The 20,092-nt window shown below is 42.9% G+C and overlaps 4 protein-coding genes across 4 annotated transcripts in view; 2 read left to right on the forward strand and 2 right to left on the reverse strand.

The window, feature by feature from the left end:
* Window positions 1-7,543, reverse strand: part of LOC6544618 (formin-J) — a 28,558-nt gene extending 21,015 nt beyond the window's left edge. The window contains exon 1 of the mRNA XM_001971464.2: window positions 6,983-7,543. The gene's annotated coding sequence lies outside the window, so the exon portion shown is untranslated. The remainder of the gene's footprint in view (window positions 1-6,982) is intronic.
* Window positions 7,544-8,923: 1,380 nt separating this feature from the next.
* LOC6544619 (pupal cuticle protein Edg-78E) lies at window positions 8,924-9,573 on the reverse strand. Its single transcript, XM_001971465.3, has 2 exons — window positions 9,474-9,573; window positions 8,924-9,404 (listed from the first exon to the last, which is right to left on the reverse strand). The coding sequence occupies exons 1-2, from the start codon at window positions 9,483-9,485 to the stop codon at window positions 9,033-9,035; spliced, it is 384 nt and encodes a 127-aa protein (XP_001971501.1). The 5' UTR covers window positions 9,486-9,573; the 3' UTR covers window positions 8,924-9,032.
* A 4,466-nt stretch (window positions 9,574-14,039) lies between these two features.
* LOC6544620 (pupal cuticle protein Edg-78E) lies at window positions 14,040-15,102 on the forward strand. Its single transcript, XM_001971466.3, has 2 exons — window positions 14,040-14,153; window positions 14,214-15,102. Exons 1-2 carry the CDS (start codon window positions 14,142-14,144, stop codon window positions 14,736-14,738), a joined length of 537 nt encoding a protein of 178 aa, XP_001971502.1. The 5' UTR covers window positions 14,040-14,141; the 3' UTR covers window positions 14,739-15,102.
* Window positions 15,103-16,174: 1,072 nt separating this feature from the next.
* Window positions 16,175-16,789, forward strand: LOC6544621 (pupal cuticle protein Edg-78E). The gene is made up of 2 exons (XM_001971467.3): window positions 16,175-16,272; window positions 16,347-16,789. The coding sequence occupies exons 1-2, from the start codon at window positions 16,261-16,263 to the stop codon at window positions 16,716-16,718; spliced, it is 384 nt and encodes a 127-aa protein (XP_001971503.1). The 5' UTR covers window positions 16,175-16,260; the 3' UTR covers window positions 16,719-16,789.
* The last annotated feature ends 3,303 nt before the right edge of the window (window positions 16,790-20,092 follow it).

Here is a 20,092-nt window from a genome sequence, read left to right on the forward strand (position 1 = left end):
CCCATTCAGCGTGCTTAATTACTTTTTGGGGGAGTTCGGCTATCGACGATTATCAACGCGGTATGGGAACCGGGATGGGATATGGATTTGGGATGGGTATTGAGCACGGACATCCGCGTACGTGTCCGGCATAGGCAAACTCCGTTTCTGGATAGGCAGCAGATGGGTATGTCCACACTATCTCCTTTTAAGTTGCTGACCTATAAACTTCTGGCTAACACTTTTGGTTGGACGCACAAAACATTTAGATAGGCAACATGTACAGCACATATAAAATGAACAAGGAATACGCCAGTTAATTAGTTTTGTTTTATTAAAAGATTTGAGCAACATTTAAAGGAAAACTTCCCCAATCAGTGGATTATAGTTAAGCAGGCACTTATCACAATTATTTCCTACCCCATTGTTTATGCACAAAAATGAGTCTGAATGCTGTTATTCACATGTTCACATCCACACAATTGGCCAAAGCAAACAAATCGACGGAGTTTGGACAGCTCGGACACTTAAAGTGGTGCAAAAACTGCGCACCCACGATTTGAAGAGCATTCACGTTTCGATGGCTTGTTTCCTTCCTGTCTGAGGCCTATAGGTATGTGGCATACCCCCTCTGCCGCCCACCAAAAACGTTGCTTAATGAAAACAAATGAATTTATGACTCGCTGCCGTCTGAGTTTTTGTTTCCTTACCCCCAGCACCGAGTGCCTCGCAAAGACTTATCCCAGTGATCGCAACATTGGCATTGGCTTTGTCTTCCACTCGGCGTTTTATGGCAACAAGAAACTTGGATTACGCACTTTTTCGAGCGGAGAGCGCTTTATTAGCACCAATGACCGTGTTGTTATTGCTTGAGTTATTGTAATGCCGCATAAATTATTGTAATTTTGCAGTTACAGTTACATATGAGTATTCAGACAGGCGGCCGGGGTCTAAGGTCCGCGCCATTTGGGGACGATCGATGTGATTGATCGGTTTGTAATTGGCTGCGGCGGTGTTTTGATGGGCCCACGAAATAATAGGTAGGAAATCTCTGGATTTTCGCTGTTGGTAGCAAAGTTCAAATGGGTTTCTTGCGATGAACCTTGGACCGATAGGCTGTTTACAAGCCGCCTTGGTGTCGCGCGCAAATTCGCCAGGCAACTAATAAGCAGTTCCATAACGATTTTGTTCTCTGTGTAGAGAGCAGAAAGAACAGCACGCTGCGGCCGAGATACAAAGATACTTTTAGCCGCACACGCAGCTGCGGAAACGTAAAACAATGTAGGTGAAACAAGTTCCAGTTCCCGCAAATGCCAAACTCAAGAGCCCGGCCATCGGCAATCCGCAATCCGCAATCCACTCGCTCGTATAGATGCAAATCAATAGCAGATTTTGGGCCTTAATAGAATTTTTTTTTTTTTTGAGGCGGCAGTTGAAAACCGCAACGCTAAACGCAACCGCAGCTCAGACAAACAAACCCAAAGGCGCCGTCGCAAAACACTTTGCTCGCAGAGCACAGCAAAATGCCAAATAAAAACCAGAAAAATTAGAAAATAAAATAAAACCCCAGGGCGGCACTTGTCGCGACACAAAGGGATTAGAAAACGTCGAGAGCTGTTTATTTTGTAAGCCAGGCGCTCTAACTTATGCATAGGTACACATACGAGTATGTATCTCGCCGATTAGCCGAGAATTTCCGCTTTCGATCGACAGATGCTCGTAAATTAACCAAAATTTAATAAGAGTTCGCAATGCAGGGAATGTGAGCTGTGATGTTCCCAGAATCACCAGCGACCTTGGGCAAATAAAAATCGCAGACAAAAGCCAATCTGCCACATGTCGCTCGCCATCAAATAAATATTTATGCTCGTGGTCGAGGGTAATAAAATCTCAGAAGTAGGCACATACATTCACATAAGTGAGCTGAATTAGCAAACGCGGTACACCCTTTCTGCCCATTGAATATTTTAGCAGATGCCTCGCAGAAGTGTAGTATTATGCAACTTGTGGAGCTCTAAACGAGGCTTTATTAGCCGATAATTGGCGCTCAAATAAGGCCTGATCGTTTGTTGAACAAACAAAGTATGTACGTATCCATCGGTTTGATTGATATTAGCCATCCATAAGGCATCCAAATTCTGTCCGTGACATCGAATATTTTCGAGACCCCGCGTGATTCACAGTGTTCTTTACACTAATGTTTTATTTGCTTACTTGCGCGGGAGGGTAATAACATTAAATAATGATTTTTTACGCCATTCCTCAATTGTTTGCTCAACCTTCGATGTTCGCTTGACATTTTATTGACGCATTATTTGTCTGCGCATTCTTACGTTTCGCGATTCTTGCGAAGAATGCAAATTTCCGAGATCGGCGATTATGGTTAAATTATGCATAATAATAAAACAAAATGAAAAAAAAAATGGCAAGCAAACAAATTAGGCGGGCGTATACAAATTTCACCTGCTGACAACTCTGGCCAAGGTAATCGGCTTCGCCAGCCGCCAAATTTGGCCAAAGCCGCCCTACAAATTGTTTTCAGATAAATGGCAAAAAGTCGGCTAATGGATAGTGGGTATCTAGAAAGTGGAGTGGCGTTGCCCAAAAAGCCAACTGGGTCAGCCAATCGGGGGGCGGAAGTGCCAAGCCATCGTCTCTCTCCCAATATATACATATGTGTATATATAGGATAGTTCCAATTAACAGTCTCTACATAATAATAGCATATTATTAGCGCAGCAAGTCCCGATTTGGACCAGAGTTCAAGCCAAAGTGTCTCACACATTTCTCGTTGCCTCCTGGGAATTGCAATGCAGCCGCGTAACTCTAAATTTGAAAACAAACTCTGGGAACTGCGACAAATATTTCCATATCGGTTCTACGAATTATCTAACGACGTCGGTCGGCTTCCCACAAAGTCAAAGACTAAGTCAATAATTACACAGCAAGCGGTGTGATGGGCGATTCAGCCAATGGCATTAAGCGTTTCAAAGCGTGAAAAACGCTTCCTATTATTAGTTTAATTTGTTTTGGGCGCGCAATTTAATTTATATAACTATAATCGTTTATAAATGATAAATTAATATGGGAAACAAATTGTATGGGCGGTCGGGTCGATAGCTGCAAGCTCGAAACTCAAAGCTGAAAGCAGGGAGCTCTCATCTCTCGATCGCTGAAGCGATCTTCCAGCGCCAAGTGGTCGACAAGTTGCCAAAATTGGCAAGGCTTAAATGGACAACAATGAGCAACAACAGCAACAGCAGCGACAACAACAACATCGGCGGCTTGCAACTTGTAATCAGTATTGTTTTTGTTGGCCAACTTGGACCTGGTTAGTTATTTCCTATCCGCCTTTGTGGCTCGTATATTTCGCTGGAGTGTGTGGGTTGCCATTCGGATGGGTCAGCAGCAGGCAGTAGTCACTACTCACTATTCACTATTCACTATTCACTATTCAGTGGTCTTTGGGCTTTGGGCTTTCGCATTACGCATACGCCATGCTGGCTTTGATTTCTTACTTGCCGAATGGACGACGGGCGAGAACTTCCAAATAGGGAACGCAACTGAAGCAAGGCGAATTTGGCTTTGTTGCGATTTCTTTTTCATTCAAATTTTGTTAGTTGGGCCAACAAAGGGTGAAACTTAAGTGGAGTGACGCCTCAACTCTCGACTTCCTGCATTAAGAATCCTAAAAAACTAACATCCATACCTTGCGCCATTCGAAAATGACTTTCAGGGAGCTTTAAATGGGCTGATTTATGGCTATTTGATGAGCACATTAACCGGAGGGGCAACACCCCGCCCTCGGCTTTCACGCTATGTACGGTGAAGCCTTTAAAAGTTATTACATATTTAAGTTTATTGTTGCTGCTTTTGTATGCCAGGCACACGAAATAAAATAACCAGCAGCTTCACTCAAATTCTTATGGCTTTTTCATTCAATATTCAACTCTTTCGTTGAGCGCACTGTGTGTGTACTGTGTACTGTGTGTGTACTGAGTGTGTACTTTATTATTAATTTTAAACGTGGGCTCACAACAACACGAAACACCCACAGCATTTGTCAAGTTGCTTGGATTCTTTTCTTCATCGGTTGCTCAGTTGTGTTTTTCCTGTTTTTCGTTCTTGGCTGCTGGCCGCATTTGTTATTACTTTTTGTGGTTTTGCTGCAGCGTTTTTGAATGCTGTATGCTATATGCTGTATGGTGTACTTTGTGTTCTGTGTTCTTTTGCAGATTAATACTTGCAATTTGAGCATTTCAGCACGTCGACGACGTCGGCGCCTGTTTCTAATTGCAAACGCAAATTACTCATACGCCGCGTTGTGCTCGCATAATTATCGCTTAGTGCCACATCAAATCACTGGCTTGCGTGGGCAGCTGGCTTGGCTTCAAATTATAATGAATATGAATGAAAAGCGGCAAAAAGTGTAAAGAATAAAATAGCAGTTGCCAAGTGACAACTGCGCATCCTCCCGTTCGGCTGATGCATAACAATTATTCTCGCATTTCGCAGCCATTTTACTTATTGTTTAGCAAATATCGCAGCTTCGCTCTCCCTGCTGCAATGAATTGCCTTTATGCGCTCATTTGCATATTAAATAAGCGGCTGCCACTGCGATTGCCGCGGTGTTGGCTGCAATTTTTATTTAAACTTTTTTGTATTTTGTTGCTGGTTTCTAAGCGGCAGCAGCTGTCGTCAATGCAAAGAACGTTGTTGGCTGATCGTAGGTTGGCCAGCCGCGATTTTTATTAGTATTCTCCATTTGGCTCGCTGACGCAAAGAAACGAAGCGATGTTGCATAAGGTGGAAGTGGTTAGTATGCCCAGTGCCCTTCGCACTGGAAACCCACAGTGCTGAATAAAATGTGATAATTAGATCGGAAATATTACATCAAATCAGACAGAAATGTATGGATTTTTCATAACTAAATATATGGATAAGCATAAGTACTTTCCCACTTTGCACACTTTATGCTCACGAAAGAGTGTCAAGGAATTATTTAAATGAATATTCAAAAATAGGTGTTTCTTCTGAGTAGCTGAATATGCATGCAAAGAAATTTCGCATAAAACTTTTATGAAGCGATCAAATTCATCAAGATTAGCCAGCAGCAATAAAATGCTGAATATTTAGGTTATGCATATATCAAATAATAATCGCATACATTTTAAAAGACCTTATCTAATTGGACTTAATCTGCGAAGACCACTTCGCATTAAATTAAATCGGAAGCAGATAATAAATCAGTTATCCATAAAAACAGCAGCCCTGCGCAAATAAATTCTATTGCGGAATTCTAATGGCATCGAGTTAATTATTGGACAACTGCCTCAGTGCCCATTCCTCACTGCCCAGCGATCTCGATGCAATTAGTCAAGCTCCCCAGGCCAATTAGTCACGGAGAATTTCCAGTTAAAGCCAGGCTTAAGCCCAGCTGAGGCCTTTGTAATCTGTTTTGGGGTGGCGCGGCACACTCATCCGTCGATCTGGCAACTGGCTGCCTTTTTAGGCCCTCGGAGCTTAGATAACAATTAGAGAATAAATTCAGTTGGACGGACGCATGCTAATTTCAATGTTTATTCGCCGATAGACAAAGGAAAGTCAGCTTGCGAAGCGCCAATGCTGGGTGACTATTTCACTGAGTTTTTGGTGAAACAAGTAGTTGAATTTCCTTTTTCAAAGCTCAGCTATTGACAGGCAGAGAGTTATACTTATCTCTGGGCTGGTGTGAGTGTGAGTGTGTGTGACATTAAGCCACACACAAACAAGTCTGCCATATTTGGCAATTGACTTTGCAGCCAGCTAGCAGTGCTATTCGCGATATATATCTGCTATATATGCACAGGAAATTGGGAACAGGTCTTGGTGGAAATTTGATTAAAAATCTCCGAGCCTTTTGAACCATCTACAATGAACATTGTAATTGCTTTGCCCATAAAATATCAATTTAAATGTTCATTTTACATACAGCCTGTATGTAGTCAGTTTTCTCTCTCTGTACCCAGTTAACATATATGCGTGCTTGGGTTTTTTCTTCTTTTAACTGTTTGCGCTGCCCACATGCGATGGCCCGGGCTTGATAAATAATTTTAGTTTTATAAACACAAATTGACACTTCAAATTGTTTGCCAAAAAAAAGAATGAACTGAAACCAGAGGTGCGGAGAGAACGAATCGCAAAATGAAATCAATTTGAATTAAGCCGCCTCGCTTTGAAGAGATTTCTTTGGCCTCGAGGGGTGGAACCTGCCTCGATTTGAATATTGGGCATATTGGGCATATCATGGAGCGAAACACTTCTCGGAATCCGAAAGGCAGGTAGCCGCCCCACATGTTCTTATTCTTGTTCTTTTTTTTCGCCCTGGGCTCCTCCACAAAAAATGCGAATCCGATTCGTATCGGCAAAGATCTGAACACGGCTTCTAATACCGCGGGGCATCGAAATGGAACCGAAAACCTGCCTTTTTGGTGGCTAAAGATATTAGGATTTTCAAAGAGCGACGCAATCGTTATTGCCGCATTATGCTCGCGTTAATTAATTGTTTATTTGTCTTGCGATTACCACCGATTTTCGTCATGCAGGTGGGGTGTTTGTAATTACAGGCGGGCCTCGCTATAGGCAACTGATCGTTGGGCTGACCGTTTTGGGGAACATGTTAAGGAAAATAGGGAAAATTGAAATAAGGAAAAGAATTGATTGTTATAAGTAGCTCAAGGTATGAATAGATAGGTGTTATATGCATTAAATGCTTAACCTCTTAATTTAAAAATTTGTTATTTTTTTGTATTTAATGCAATGGTTAATGGAGGGCGCCAGTCTTATCAGAATTATGGTTCCGCGCAATCGATCTAATTTTGTGGCGATCGCTGCATTGGGGAAATGTTGGTGGGGACGATCGGTAGTAAATATTATCACAGTTGACCGCGTCTAGCGGGCAAACAAGAAGGCGACTTAATAGGCCACTGCTCGGCAGTTCGATATGAGCGCGTGGAAAACTCACCATGGGAAATGCGGTGGGGAAAAACACCTGCTGGCCGTCCAATCCAATTGGGTGCGCAAATCGGATTGGGTGGGGGTTTTTGCCGATTGGATTGCGTTTATCGTACTTATCGAATGCACTTTGCTTCGCTTTTACTCAGGCGTTCTTGTTGCTTGCCGCTTGCTGCCACTTTGCGGTTGCTCTTGCTGCCGTTTTAATTAGCAATACAAACACATTAGCCAATGCACACACGCGACACACAGCCACATGGAATTGGCGCCCACGCAGCCGAAAGCGCCAAAAGCAAACGCGTTTATTGAAAACGCAGCACAGAACTCGCACTAGAGCCAAATTCAAATTCAAAATCAAAATCAAAACGAAAAACCAAAACAAAATAATAGCTTGTGGCTGCACATGCACTTTGCATTTGCATTTGCAATTGCCGCTGAGCGGAGTTCGCGGCTCAAAGCAACTGAAAACAACGCGAAACAACACTAAACACCACGAGAAACACCTCACACCTGCTGCCGGATGCCAAATACCGGATAACCGATTCGTTCGAGTGATCGCGAGTGACTGAAGTAACGGCGAGCTTGCGCGGCTGCATTTTCTACCGATCGCCCGATTGCGCCCGATTGCGCGCGCTCATTTAAAATCGATTTATTTGCTTACTGTTTTAATCGATAGGTTGGCTCAGATGTCATGTCGTAGTTTCAAAATTTAAACCCCCAAATTGTGGAAGAGATGGCTTCCGAAAACCTTAAACGGCGTTTTCTCAAAAAACAGTGAACTGGTTTTTTATTATCTAGCATTTATTTTAAGGAGCATTGATCTATATGAACTTAAGATATTAGACCCTTTTTGACCGCAATTACAACGACATTTTGTGTGAAAACTCTCTTTATGTAAGAAGTAATTCGTAAAAACTTCGAAGAAATTACAAAGAACGTTAACATTAACAGTTCACTGTTAACAGCTAGCAAAGAAATGATACGGATACGCGCTGCTAACCGGTTGGCGAACCAGTTCCGAATAACAGAGAGCCCTCTGTAAGCATAAGTGTAATTTGAAATAACCGTTACGAGTCTCAGCTATAACTTAAAAAAGTAATTAATTCAAAAAAATGTTTGTATTGGCATTAGTAGGTAAGATTAGATGAATAGGAATTAGAAGCTATGCTGCAAGTGAACGATTTGTAAAGAACACGTACTGTAAAAATTATAAGCTATATTATAAAAGTTGAATATTAATGATTATATTTATTTTATCTTCAAAAAGTAAATTGATACAAGCTTTAAATTAAAAAAAATGCATCAAAATTATTCATGATTCTGAATTCTTACGCTCAAAATTACACACAACAGTTGTAGACTTTACGAGGCGACCACCAGTACTAAATACTAGTTAAGACCAGTTAAATTTACAAATTTACGTAATGTTAGTATGTTTTTGTTTACCTTGTACCATCATATTTTAAAAGGCGCGCCAAACTCCGTAGATTTTGATAGATATCGATAGTTTTGTATCGTCTTCGTTCCGCTGTGATTGGCAATGAGTATTGACAACAAATCGATGAGCGTTGTAGGAGCCCTGGCTTCAGCCAGAGCGCCAAAGATTTGAATTTGAAATGAATTTCAAATTTGCTCATACTTCAAAAAAGAAGCTAATTCACAAAAGAAGCTGTTTAAGGCGATTTAAAGTATCTTATTATAAAACACCAACTGCAATTCCGTATGTTAGTAGTTCAACTAATTTGCACAACATAATCATGAGGAAATTGTATTTTTTATAAAACGAGACATTCAAGTATGCAAGCCTCTGGTTAACTTTAAGTTCAGACAAAATTAGTTTGTCGAAACAACGGCGTGCAAGTGTGAAATCACGAATGTGAAATCTGCCATTAGCAAATCTGTGCATTGCCCGCAAAAGCTATCTGTACCCGAATTCGACAAGAGCCTCGACTTGTTTATGGAAATGCTTGATGCCTCAAACAATGTTTATTTTCAAATGACTTAAGACTAGCTCGAATAACGCTCAACATGTGGTGGTGGTGCTGGTACGCCCATTTGGTCTAGAATCGTCCATGTCCCTGGCGACCCTCCTGCTGGGGATGGGTGCGGATGTACTCCAGCGACTTCAGGATGGCCGCCGGGATTGGAGGTGGCGTGGGCAGATGGGCGCCGGCTGGGTGGTATCCATTGCCGTCGGCGGTGTAGGTCAACTGGATGAGCTGGCCATCGGGGGCGTAGTAGGCGTTCGAGCCACTGGCATAGTAACCACCCACGCCCGATTCCTGGCCAGCGATGCCATTGGACGTCTGGTACTGATACGCATAGCTGCCATCCTCCTTCAGGTCGCTCTTGTACTCGCGGGTCTCGGCGCGGGCATCGAAGGAATCGGCCTGGACGCAGGAAACAGCCAGGGCGGCGACGGCAAGGACGAACTGTGGATAATGGATAAGGATAATGGTAGTTGAAAGAGTTTGCCTCCTGGCCGAAAGTCCTGAACTCACGAATTTGTTCATTTTTCTGTGGATTGGACTTGTTGTCACTGTGAACTCGCAACGAGAATGAATGTGACCGAATTGGCCTGGCAACGCATTTATAGCATTTTGGCACGCCAATCATTTTGGGCCGGGCACTCGCAGTCGCCGAAAAACGCGTATAATTTGCAGCATTGAACCTGAACTGCCCCACTCACAGATACGAAAAGTACCCACACACTGGCATACAAAAAAGACTCCGCTGGAGACTCTTCGGTGATTTTAGTGCTTTAGTGCTTTAGTGCTGCTGGTGTGTGTGAGATAGTTTTTTGTTGGCCATAAAGTTTATGCTCCTTTTTGTTCAACTTGTTGGTGGTAGCCGGTTAATCAATTCTTGGGTCTGCGGCGAGGGGTTAATTTTTCATTAACACCTCCGCAACTTGTTTGGTTAGCGCTTGTTTGGTTGCCCCATCGCTTTATTTCCTTATAAAATGCTGCCCCCAAGCTCGCAAATTATTTTAAAGCGCCTGGCTCTGTGGCAGGATCATTTATAAATGTTGCGCCTAGTGCCCGGTCCCAAATCATATGCGAAACTTTATAATAAATCGTTCGCAGTATCGGCGAAATCGATTAAGAACCTCACATGCTGGGTCAACGTATCCATTTATTACAGAATCACCAAGCGCGTCCAAAAATGGAAAAGCCGAAAAAGCCGAAAAAGCCAAGGAAGTGGCAAGCAACCTCAGCTTTGCAGCAGACAGACGAACGACCTTGCCACCAATATTGGCAGACTGTCGAAAGTACGAAAGCTTATCGACAGCCGACCGGGCAAGTTTGTATTAAGTTTTGATAAGAAAACTTGCGATGGGCGGCGAAGACGATGACGTGACTCACGGGGTCTACGAGGGGAAATCAGGTGGAAATTGGGGCTCTAACTTCATTTCAATCGGAAATTCCGAGCACTTAAAGCATTTGGCCAGTAAATTAGACTAAGTATGGAAAGGGGTAAAATGCTATAAACCATACATAGGTGCTAACTTGATTAACCTAAAAATACAAAGCTCTCTGGTTATTTTAATATTCTTTATTTGTGGAATTTTGTATGGCTGTTAATTAATTTCGTAAATATTTATGGTATAATATTTATATTGTTATAAATAATAATATTTATTATAATACAATCGAAAGCTCTTTCCATATTTTAATAGTCTATATTTGTGGAATTTTTTATTTAATTTCGTAAATATTTATAATATAATATTTTTATTATTATAAATTATAATATTTATAATACAATTGAAAGCTCTGGATATTTTAATAGTCTTTATTATTGGAATTATTTATGGCTGTTAATTTTGTAAATATGTATAATATAATATTTGTATTATTATAAATAATATTTATAAGACAAAGTCTATAATTTGGTTCAGCTGGACCTCGGCTTGCATGCCTATTCTAAAAATATATATTTTCACCAGCAAACGTGACACTTTTATGTGGGCCACATTCAAAGGTGCCAGTCTGCCATCGCTAAAGTGGCCAAAAGGCATCGACGGGCGGCTACAAGAAGAGCGCACGCTGCTTCCCTTACAAGATTTGTGTTGGCCTTTTATAAGTACATGGATTGAACGGCCAGGCCGGCCAGTTCGGACCAGGCCGAACCAGACTGCGTCTGCTGCTCGGAATGAATCTGATTCCGAGTTGGGGAGTAAAGTGAATGTGATGGGGGGCGATGTCGCATGGAGGCAGCAACAAAAGCAGAAGCAGAAGCAGAAGCAACATTATCTGCCTGGTGCTCCCTCTGTTTTGCTGGCCTTTTTGGTGTTACTTTCGGCTTTTATGCCCCAAACCGGCTGTCCGGCAATTGGGCATTTACTTTTTCTGTACGCTGCGATATATACATATACTGGTATATATTTTTTGGCAACACAATTGTCCGGTGCCTGCCGCTTGGGCGGCTTTAAATGAAAAGCAAAAGTTGTTACGATTCGCTGGAGTTGCCGGTTGCCTTAAGCCGCTTCCGCTGTACTTAACCATCCTGCCCCCCAATGTTTTGTCATTGCTGTTGCTCCTGCTCCTGCTTCTGCTCCACCTCCTACTCCAAATCCCCATCCATCCATTAGGGCATCAATCCATCTTCGCGCGCATTAAGCGGAGACAAGGAGCACCAGTGGAAAATGTACAAAAAAATGAAAAAGGGGACCTGCTCTAGTGCAGCGACTCCTTGGCCAGCTCCTCACGCTCACCTGCTCCACCTCAATTGACCCACATTCGGTGGCGGCCACTCGTCCAGTTCGTTTCAGACTGGTCCCATCCAGTCCAGCCGAAGGTCGGTCGGGCGCAGTGCTTTAGCCCTAGATTGGGCATGTCTTTGAATGTTTACTTAACGACCAGTGCCGCATCTGCACTGCGAGAAAATGGTACAAATGATAAGGAACACAACATGAATTGAGAATGCAAAGGCTTCTCTTCTTTAGTTACACTTGTTACCTAATAACATTGCTAATTGTGTGCAAAACATACTTTAAATACATGAATGGGAATTTCACATTGTATAAAAACAGTAATCCAAAGCAACCTGATTAGGTTTCCCATTTCTCTCTCTGCACCGCGGCGATTGGCATTTGAATTTTTATGGCCCATCCGCTGCTCCACATTCACCCATCAGATACATTTAGTGATTTTAATTAACTAAAACCCAGCCAACAAAATCGACGCGACGCCTGCAGACTGTCTGGCCACTTTTATGGAGCGTTTGTGCAGTTTCATTCGATGGTTAGTCATTTGCTACAGGTTTTGGCCGATTCTCCAGCAGATGTAACCCTATCTAACGCCCAAAGATATCTGGCAAAAAGCGTTGGCGTTGGGCGTGGAAGGTCGGCCCTTGGGGCTTTTTTTTATGTAGTGAAACAAATACAAATACAAATACAGCAAACAAAGTCAACGACTTTCGAAAATCTTGCCGCTACGACCTTCAATCCATAGAGACGAAATGGGTCTGCTAATTGCTTGTAGTTGCAACTTTCATTTCGATTCGCTTTGGAAATTCGGCATGTGGTGGGTTTTTTTTGTTTTGTTTTTTGGCAAGTTGGCACTTGTAGCTTCAATTTAAATCAGCACACGGCTTCATTGAATAACCCAATTAATTGGATTTTCATCCATTTGATTTTTTTTGGCAGCCAAACATACTAAATTTGTTCATGCATTTCTGGTGTGGCGAATATTTAAAGCTGGCTGATGGATTTTTAATCAAAAAGTTGATTCAATTTGCATGTTTCAAGTCCGTTTCCCTTCGCTATCTGAATGGTGCGCATCTTTTGACAATTCATTTGAATGCGTGAATATGCCATAACATCGCCCCACTAATTGATTTAGTTCGTAAGCTATTAAATCTCGGAACAAATAAGAGCATTAATGTCTGATATTTGCATCATTTCCTCTCAATTGAATTCAATTATCAGGCGCGAAGGCGCCCAGCAGAAGATGTTTATGTAAACCTATCAAAACTGAGAGAATTTTTATGTACATGCGTGTAAGTGTCGCAGTAAAAATAAAAGCACAAGTATATTGGCCTTTTATGCTGGCAGTGCATCAAATGTATATTTAATGCACTTTCGCAGGCGACTTGAAAAGTGAAGATTCAATTATAGCACATATGCACATATGTATGTGTATAGAACAGAGGCTTAAAAGGCTTAAAAAAGTTTTCAAAATAAAATACTGACTGACACTGTCAATAATTGCATCGTAATTATATTATTGATTGCCATCACACTCGCTGGCTAAAGAAATAAAGCGCTACATTAAGAATAATTTATTAAATTCATGCTTTTGGCCAGTAGCAGCGCATATTTGCCATGACCTAATTGTTAACTGAAATTGATGAGCGGAACCAGTTGCCCGAAATCAGAAAACCGAAGCCAGGTGCATTTCGCGTGTAAATTATGGGCAGGCCGCTTTCAAATTCTGATTGATTAGCATCTCCGAAACTAGGCAAAAATTAGCAATAATTTGTGAGTGGAAAGGGCGAATCCATTGGCCATTTCACGCCCAGCGCACCCAGCAAACCCAAACCAGCACGAGCCATATCTGGATCCAGGGCATGGATGAATCTTTGGGGCACAGTGAATCCATTACCGATTTCGTAAAAGTGGTCATCTTACGTACGAATGCGCCCCGATAAGTGTGCGCAACTTGGTCGTGGATAATTAATGAATTAACACAAACACTTAATTGCTGAAGTGCCGGCGGCGAGGAGCCGTGGTTTCTTGACCCGCGGCGAGTGGAAGCTGCAGAAGGGTCATTCGACCAGGTTGGTTCCGTTCCGGTTTCGGTTTTGGTTTCGGTTTCTGTTTCACTCAAAACTTTGTTAATGAAACTAGCTGTGGAAGCCACCTAAAGTCGAGATAATTGCCGCTTGCAACCGTTGCTGGCTCTCGGCTGTGAAATCCACTCTGAGCTGCCACATGTGATGGGATGTGATGAGTTCCCCCCAGCTCCGCTGTGTCCACAATTATAATTACCATCAGGTCTAATGGCTGCCCAGCACTTTCCTCACTTTCGTTGGCAGATCAATTCGGATTTTCTGGGGTATAAAAGCGGCGGGTCGAGGTTACCGAGCCATCAAACACTGTTTAGCTCTTAGGGTCAAACCAGCAAATAAACCATAAACCAAATCTCAACCTAAGCCAGGCGAAAATGTCGAAGATCGTAAGTCAAAAGAGCAGGAGCAGCTCCCAAGGGATATAATAACAATTCATGTGATTGCAGAACGTCGTCGTACTTGTGGCCATGTCCGTCCTGCTCGCAGTTCAGGCTCGTCCCTCCGATTCCCCGGATGCCCATGCCGAGATCCGGAGCTTTGTCAACGAGCTGAAGCAGGAGGACGGCAGCTACAACTACCAGTTCGAGACGTCCAACGGCATTGCCCAGCAGGAGCAGGGAGTGGGTGGCTACTACGCCAGCGGCTCATCGCAGTACTACACACCCGAGGGCCAGCTCATTCAGTTGACCTACACGGCGGATGAGAACGGCTTCCAGCCGCAGGGCGAGCACCTGCCCACGCCGCATCCCATTCCCGAGGCCATCCTGAAGTCGCTGGAGTACAACCGCAACCACCCGGAGGAGGATGGGGAGTACGAGCACCACGAGCACCACGAGCACCATCAGCATCACCAGGGCCATGGTCAGGAGCAGGGCGCGCAGTATCTGCAGCCAGCCGGAGCGCTGCTCGCGCCCGCCTCGTCGCCAGTGGTGTCCGTGGGTCAGGTCCTGCCCTACGACAGGAAGGTATAAGGCTGCATCCCATCTACTGCATCCGTAGCCGCCGCATCCAGCTCGTTCAGCTGCCCATGTTTCTGCCCGTCTGTTTGCATAGTCAGAACATCCAGCTATACAGTGCCCATCAAACGGCAGAAAGAACATCGGAGCAACTACATCTGGACGCGGCGACACACCATCCCACACACACTGTATATATATGTATAGGGACCATCATACATTTCCATCAACATGCTCCCGGGCTCCTCAAAGGTCCTGCGTCCTGCGTCCTGCGTCCTGCGAGCCCCGGCTCCTCCATTCCGTGTCCGTTGTCGGCTCGACTGACGTTGACATTTATTGCCAGAGATAATAATAATGTAATAAAAGAAAAATACAATTTAATATGCTTGTTTATGCTATGAGTGCCTCTGCCGAGACGAGAGCATATGGCCGTGCCCGGAGCCAGTGCACAGTGAGAAAACATGCCGACTATGCGGGGGATAAATCATATCTGTGGCAAACTGAGTCAAAATGTTTAAAAGGAAAAACGGCTAAGGGGAAGTCCCCTCTTCAATATGAGCAACATGAAAACTAATATACATTTTGCAGAGACTTTAGTGGTATTCCCCTTCGCTAGCTAATGATGGATTTGCTTACAGGTGTGGGAAACCAGTTTTACACCTCAGCGAAACTGATCAGCATGCAATGTGTATAGCTTCACACCTTCGAGCAATACTATTTATAAATAATAATATATAATTTTCATTTAAACACTCATATTTTTCTCTGTGCCAATGCCAACGCATCGCCCACATGCATCATCGCAAAGGCTAACCCCTTGAGATTCTCCTGCAAGTGTGCAGATCTGGCTCAGAATCATCTATATCTAAATTCAGACTGGGGAAAGTTCAATCAGAAATTAATAAATGCACTCTGGTATTTGTTGCTGCTCGGAGGTTGTATTATGCAAATTGGCATTGGTCCTACAGTGTAGTAACTTCAATCATCATTGTTGGGCTGATTAAATTAACAACTCGTATTTGTTGTTGATAATCTCGATGGCGTTTACCATTGTTGGTGTTTGCCGAAGAGCCAGATTCGACTTTGAATTTCATGCATTGAGGTTGTGTCAGCGGTCCACCCAAATTTATGATTTTAGAGGGTATAGCTCAGTTTGGCACTGGATTCACAGGTGTTTTCTGCAGTAGGGCATATAAATAATTATGTGAAAAATAGAAGGAAGCGCACTTCCACCAGCTAAGTAAGCTATAAGCATAGCAGGTATGTGATATCTCAGCTTCATTAAAGGGTGTACAAAAGTCGCTATTGCCCATCAAGGCAACTCCATATCTTGCATTAATGACTGAAAACGTGTGGCCAAAAGCAGTTTATTGGGCGAAATATGGGTCGCTCTGCATGCCCGACTTGTTTGCATATTCGGAGTCTGTGTCTGCATGTTGGCTTTGTCTTTGGCTATCGGATCGGAGCTCTATAAATAGTCAATCAGGGCCCAGAGTGACAGCATTAGCCCCGCGGTCAACAAACCAGCAGCAGCAACATGTACAAGCTCGTAAGTGGATAACAGATTCCGTCTGCATGGATCCAGTGATTTAATTGGACTATTCCATACCAATCCTATACCAGCTCCTCGTCGTCGCCCTTTTCGGATGCGCCCTGGCCGCGCCACTGAACGATGATACCATCACCAAGTTCCTGTCCAACCAGGATACGGACGGCACCTACGCCTACGACATCGAGCAGGCTAGCGGTATCCAGATTAAGGAGCAGGGTCTTGGCGGCCACAATGCTCAAGGATCCTACTCCTACATCTCCCCCGAGGGCACTCCCGTCCAGGTGGTGTACACCGCCGACGAGTTCGGCTTCCACCCACAGTCCAACTTGCTGCCCACTCCACCCCCAATCCCAGAGGAGATCCTGCAGTCCATCCGTTTGATCCAGGAGCATCCCACTCCCGAGGAACTGGCCGATCGTGAAGTTCGCGCCCGCCAGATCTAGAACAGGATTGAAAATAGTAATCTTAAGTTTGCCAAAGTAGTCATCACACGATGTGTTCATCACCCCAGCCATTCGATTAAACAACAGCCAGCTTTTGGTTGGTGTTAATTCCACTTATTTGCGGACTATCTAATTTGCTTGGGAAAGAACTAATTAGTGGGACAATATAATAGATTTAATTCCGGCTGAAGCGCACTTCATACTGAATATTTAACGCCAGTATCATGACATTGCCTTTGGCGAACAGTGGCTCCAAAGTTGCCCAAAATCTATATAAGAAACGAAATCTTTAACTGCGGCTGATTTTCGAAAGTTCCTTATTGTTTGGGATTACAAAACGAAAACTGGGCAACCGAAGATACTTTCTGGGGCAATCTACACAGCTGAAGGCCAAGGTCAACGTGGGCGAAAAGCGAAAACAGAATTTGTTTCAAATAACATGGAAAGTGTAAAGATATTGGGCTAAACTTGTTTGTGGCCAAAACAAGTCTGTGGACTTATTTTGTTGTTTTTAGTTTACCACACGTGCTGAAAGTGAGAAATTGTGTTTTTTAGCTTTGAAATAAAATCGAGACCTCAAATATGTTTCTGGATCTAAGATTGATTACTAAGATTACTCGAGACATACTTGTAGAATGTTTTTAGACTGCCGATGGAAATCTAATGATACTTATCTTTTAATACACATGACTTACTTGAATATTTTCTTATCTAAATATTCATGGCCAACGAACACTGTGCGTTCGCTGCTCATTAACATTTGACATGAGGCAAGTTAATTTCTGCTTTTGGCTGCGATTTTATGGCCGGGAATTGAATGAGTGTCTGCTGGAAATGGAAATTCATTAAGACACTTACATTCAGAGGAGCAGGAGCAGGAGCAGCAGCAGACTCATAAGACACTTGGCTAACACGCACACAGCGCCATTGAAGCGTGATGGTTTTTTGGCGGCGGAAAATGGTGGGAAAATCGAAGGAAAATTGGGGAAAGTCTGGGAAACTGTGCGCGCAGGACTCTCATATCAATTAGGCACGCTCAGCAGCGGATATGAGTAGTTAATTAAAAAGATTGGGACGCGGAAAGAGTTAATATGCGATGTGTGAACTGCTATAAAGTTTAGCATCCTAAAAAGGACGAAGGACGATGCTATAAGAGCTTTTGTTTCGCTCTTCAATTTTCGGTCCTAACGCTTATGCTAATGTCAACCCATTACATCTGTGGATCTGCGGTCACCACTTGAGGCACAGGTGCTTCAGGTGTTCCTGGTGTTCCTGGTGTTCCTGGTGGTGAGGATTCTACTTCTGCGGGGGACAACAGCACAAAGCTGCTGTGTAATCAAAAACTTTTATTTCTGATTTTGCTGAAAGTCTAATTATAAATGCGTTGTGGAAATGTGGCTCTTTTTTTCCGGTCCACCTCGTTTTGGGTCTGAGTCTCCATCCTGAGTATCCTGCTGTTTATTCCCGGCGATTGTCGTTCATGTGCCAAGTCGTAAACGGGAGCCTGTTGGGCTCCGATCTGGTGTTTGTCCTGAATAGCAATAAATTCTTAAATAATGTCGAGATATCAGCGGAATCGTAAAGCGCAGCATATGCATAAACGGTTTGTAAAGTTTAAATAATTGAAACGTGCTCATATGTGCATATATCTTAAAGCGTTTAAGGTTACCACTTTATGTTGTCGATAATCTAAGTAACTCATGTATTTACTCTTCTTCTGTAGTTTAATCAAAAATCAGTTGGGCTCGATTCGTTAAGCCTTTGGGTAATGCGGGTGCAGATAAGCCGGTGCACTTTCCCGGAAAATTTAGCCCGTATATTCAGGCATCAAACAAATGGGCCAATAACCCTAAGCTTAGTTGCCGTGCAATTTAGATTTATGGTCGGTATAAACTATGCACAAAATTAGCTTCTCTGTGCGTCTTTTATTTGGCTATAACTGTATAACCAACTGTAGCGCATTTGGCCCACTTCTTCACTTTTTTTGCTCCAACAAATGGGATAGACAAACAGAACTACCCTTTTGTGACCGTTTCAATGCAAATACGTTTGTGGGAAGAAAGGGATACCTTTTCTATTTGTCGGGATTGCGAGTGGCCACGGGCGGAATTGAGGGGCCATGCCATGTCCATATTTAAGCAGCCAAAAAAATTACTTTGTTTGCAGCTCGGTGAGAACATGGTCACGGCATGTGTCACGTAGCTGCCAAAATATGAGAGCGAGTGCTGGGAAATGACAAGGACCAAGGACTACCAGGACTACCAGGACTCCCTTTTTTCTCCGCGGGAAAGCATAACCCGGAACGGAAGAGTATTTCAATTAGGAAAAAAAACTGAAGCGAGAAAAATGATGATGATCTAGTTCACCATTATCTATATTTAAATTCTGACTGGGGGAAGTTCAATCAGAAATTAATAAATGCACGATTATTATGGTATATGTTGCTGCTCGGAAGGTTGTATTATGCAAATTGGCATTGGCCCTTCGATTCCAAGTTGATGCGCGTCACGAGCTGAAGAAATGTTGTAACTTTAATCATTGAATAAATTAACAAGTTGTATTTGTTGTTGATGATCTCGACGGCGTTGCCCATTGTTGGCGTTTGCCGAAGAGCAAGATTCGACTTGGATTTTGATGCATTGAGTTTTTGGCAGCGCTCCACCCAAGTTCAGGGTTTTAAAGGGTATTTACAGGCGTTTTCTGCTGAATACAAATAGGTGAAGACTCTTTAGCACATGTTTTAAAAATTTAACAAATTTTCTATAATTTAATTTAGCTTTGATTTAGTAATGTTATTGCATATTGATGAAAAGCATGTTGAAAGTATGTAACAGTTAGCAGGCAGCGTTTCCGACTCTATATATATTCTTGATTAGAATCACTAGTCGAGATGATCTGGCCATGTCCGTTTTTGTCCGTCCGTTTTTCCGTCAGTTTGTCCGTCCGTTTTTCAGTGCGTTTGTCCGTCCGTTTTTCCGTTAGTTTGTCCGTGCGTCTGTCCGTCCGTATGAACGATTAGATCTCAGGAACTATAAAAGCTAGTAAGATGAGATAAGGCATGCAGATTCCAGAGACATAAACGCAGTTCAAGTTTGTTACCCTATGTTGCCACGCCTACGCTAACGCCCACAAGCCGAACAAAACAGCCCTCACTTTTAAAAAGTCTGTTGACATATACAAAATATTGAATTAAAATCTTGTTTTTTTTTATTTAATATATTTTTTCTTCCTGAATTTCTACCAATATTCCAGAAAACGTTGAAATTTCTCGTTCGCACTTCCACTAGTTAAGTGTATGATAGCTGGTAAACTATAGCGTTCTCTCTTGCTTAAAATATTTTCCATCCACATATATATATGTCTCCGAAGAAAAC

Source organism: Drosophila erecta, unplaced genomic scaffold (genome assembly GCF_003286155.1).
Source record: "Drosophila erecta strain 14021-0224.00,06,07 unplaced genomic scaffold, DereRS2 tig00000021-arrow-pilon, whole genome shotgun sequence".
Taxonomy (NCBI): Eukaryota; Metazoa; Arthropoda; class Insecta; order Diptera; family Drosophilidae; genus Drosophila; species Drosophila erecta.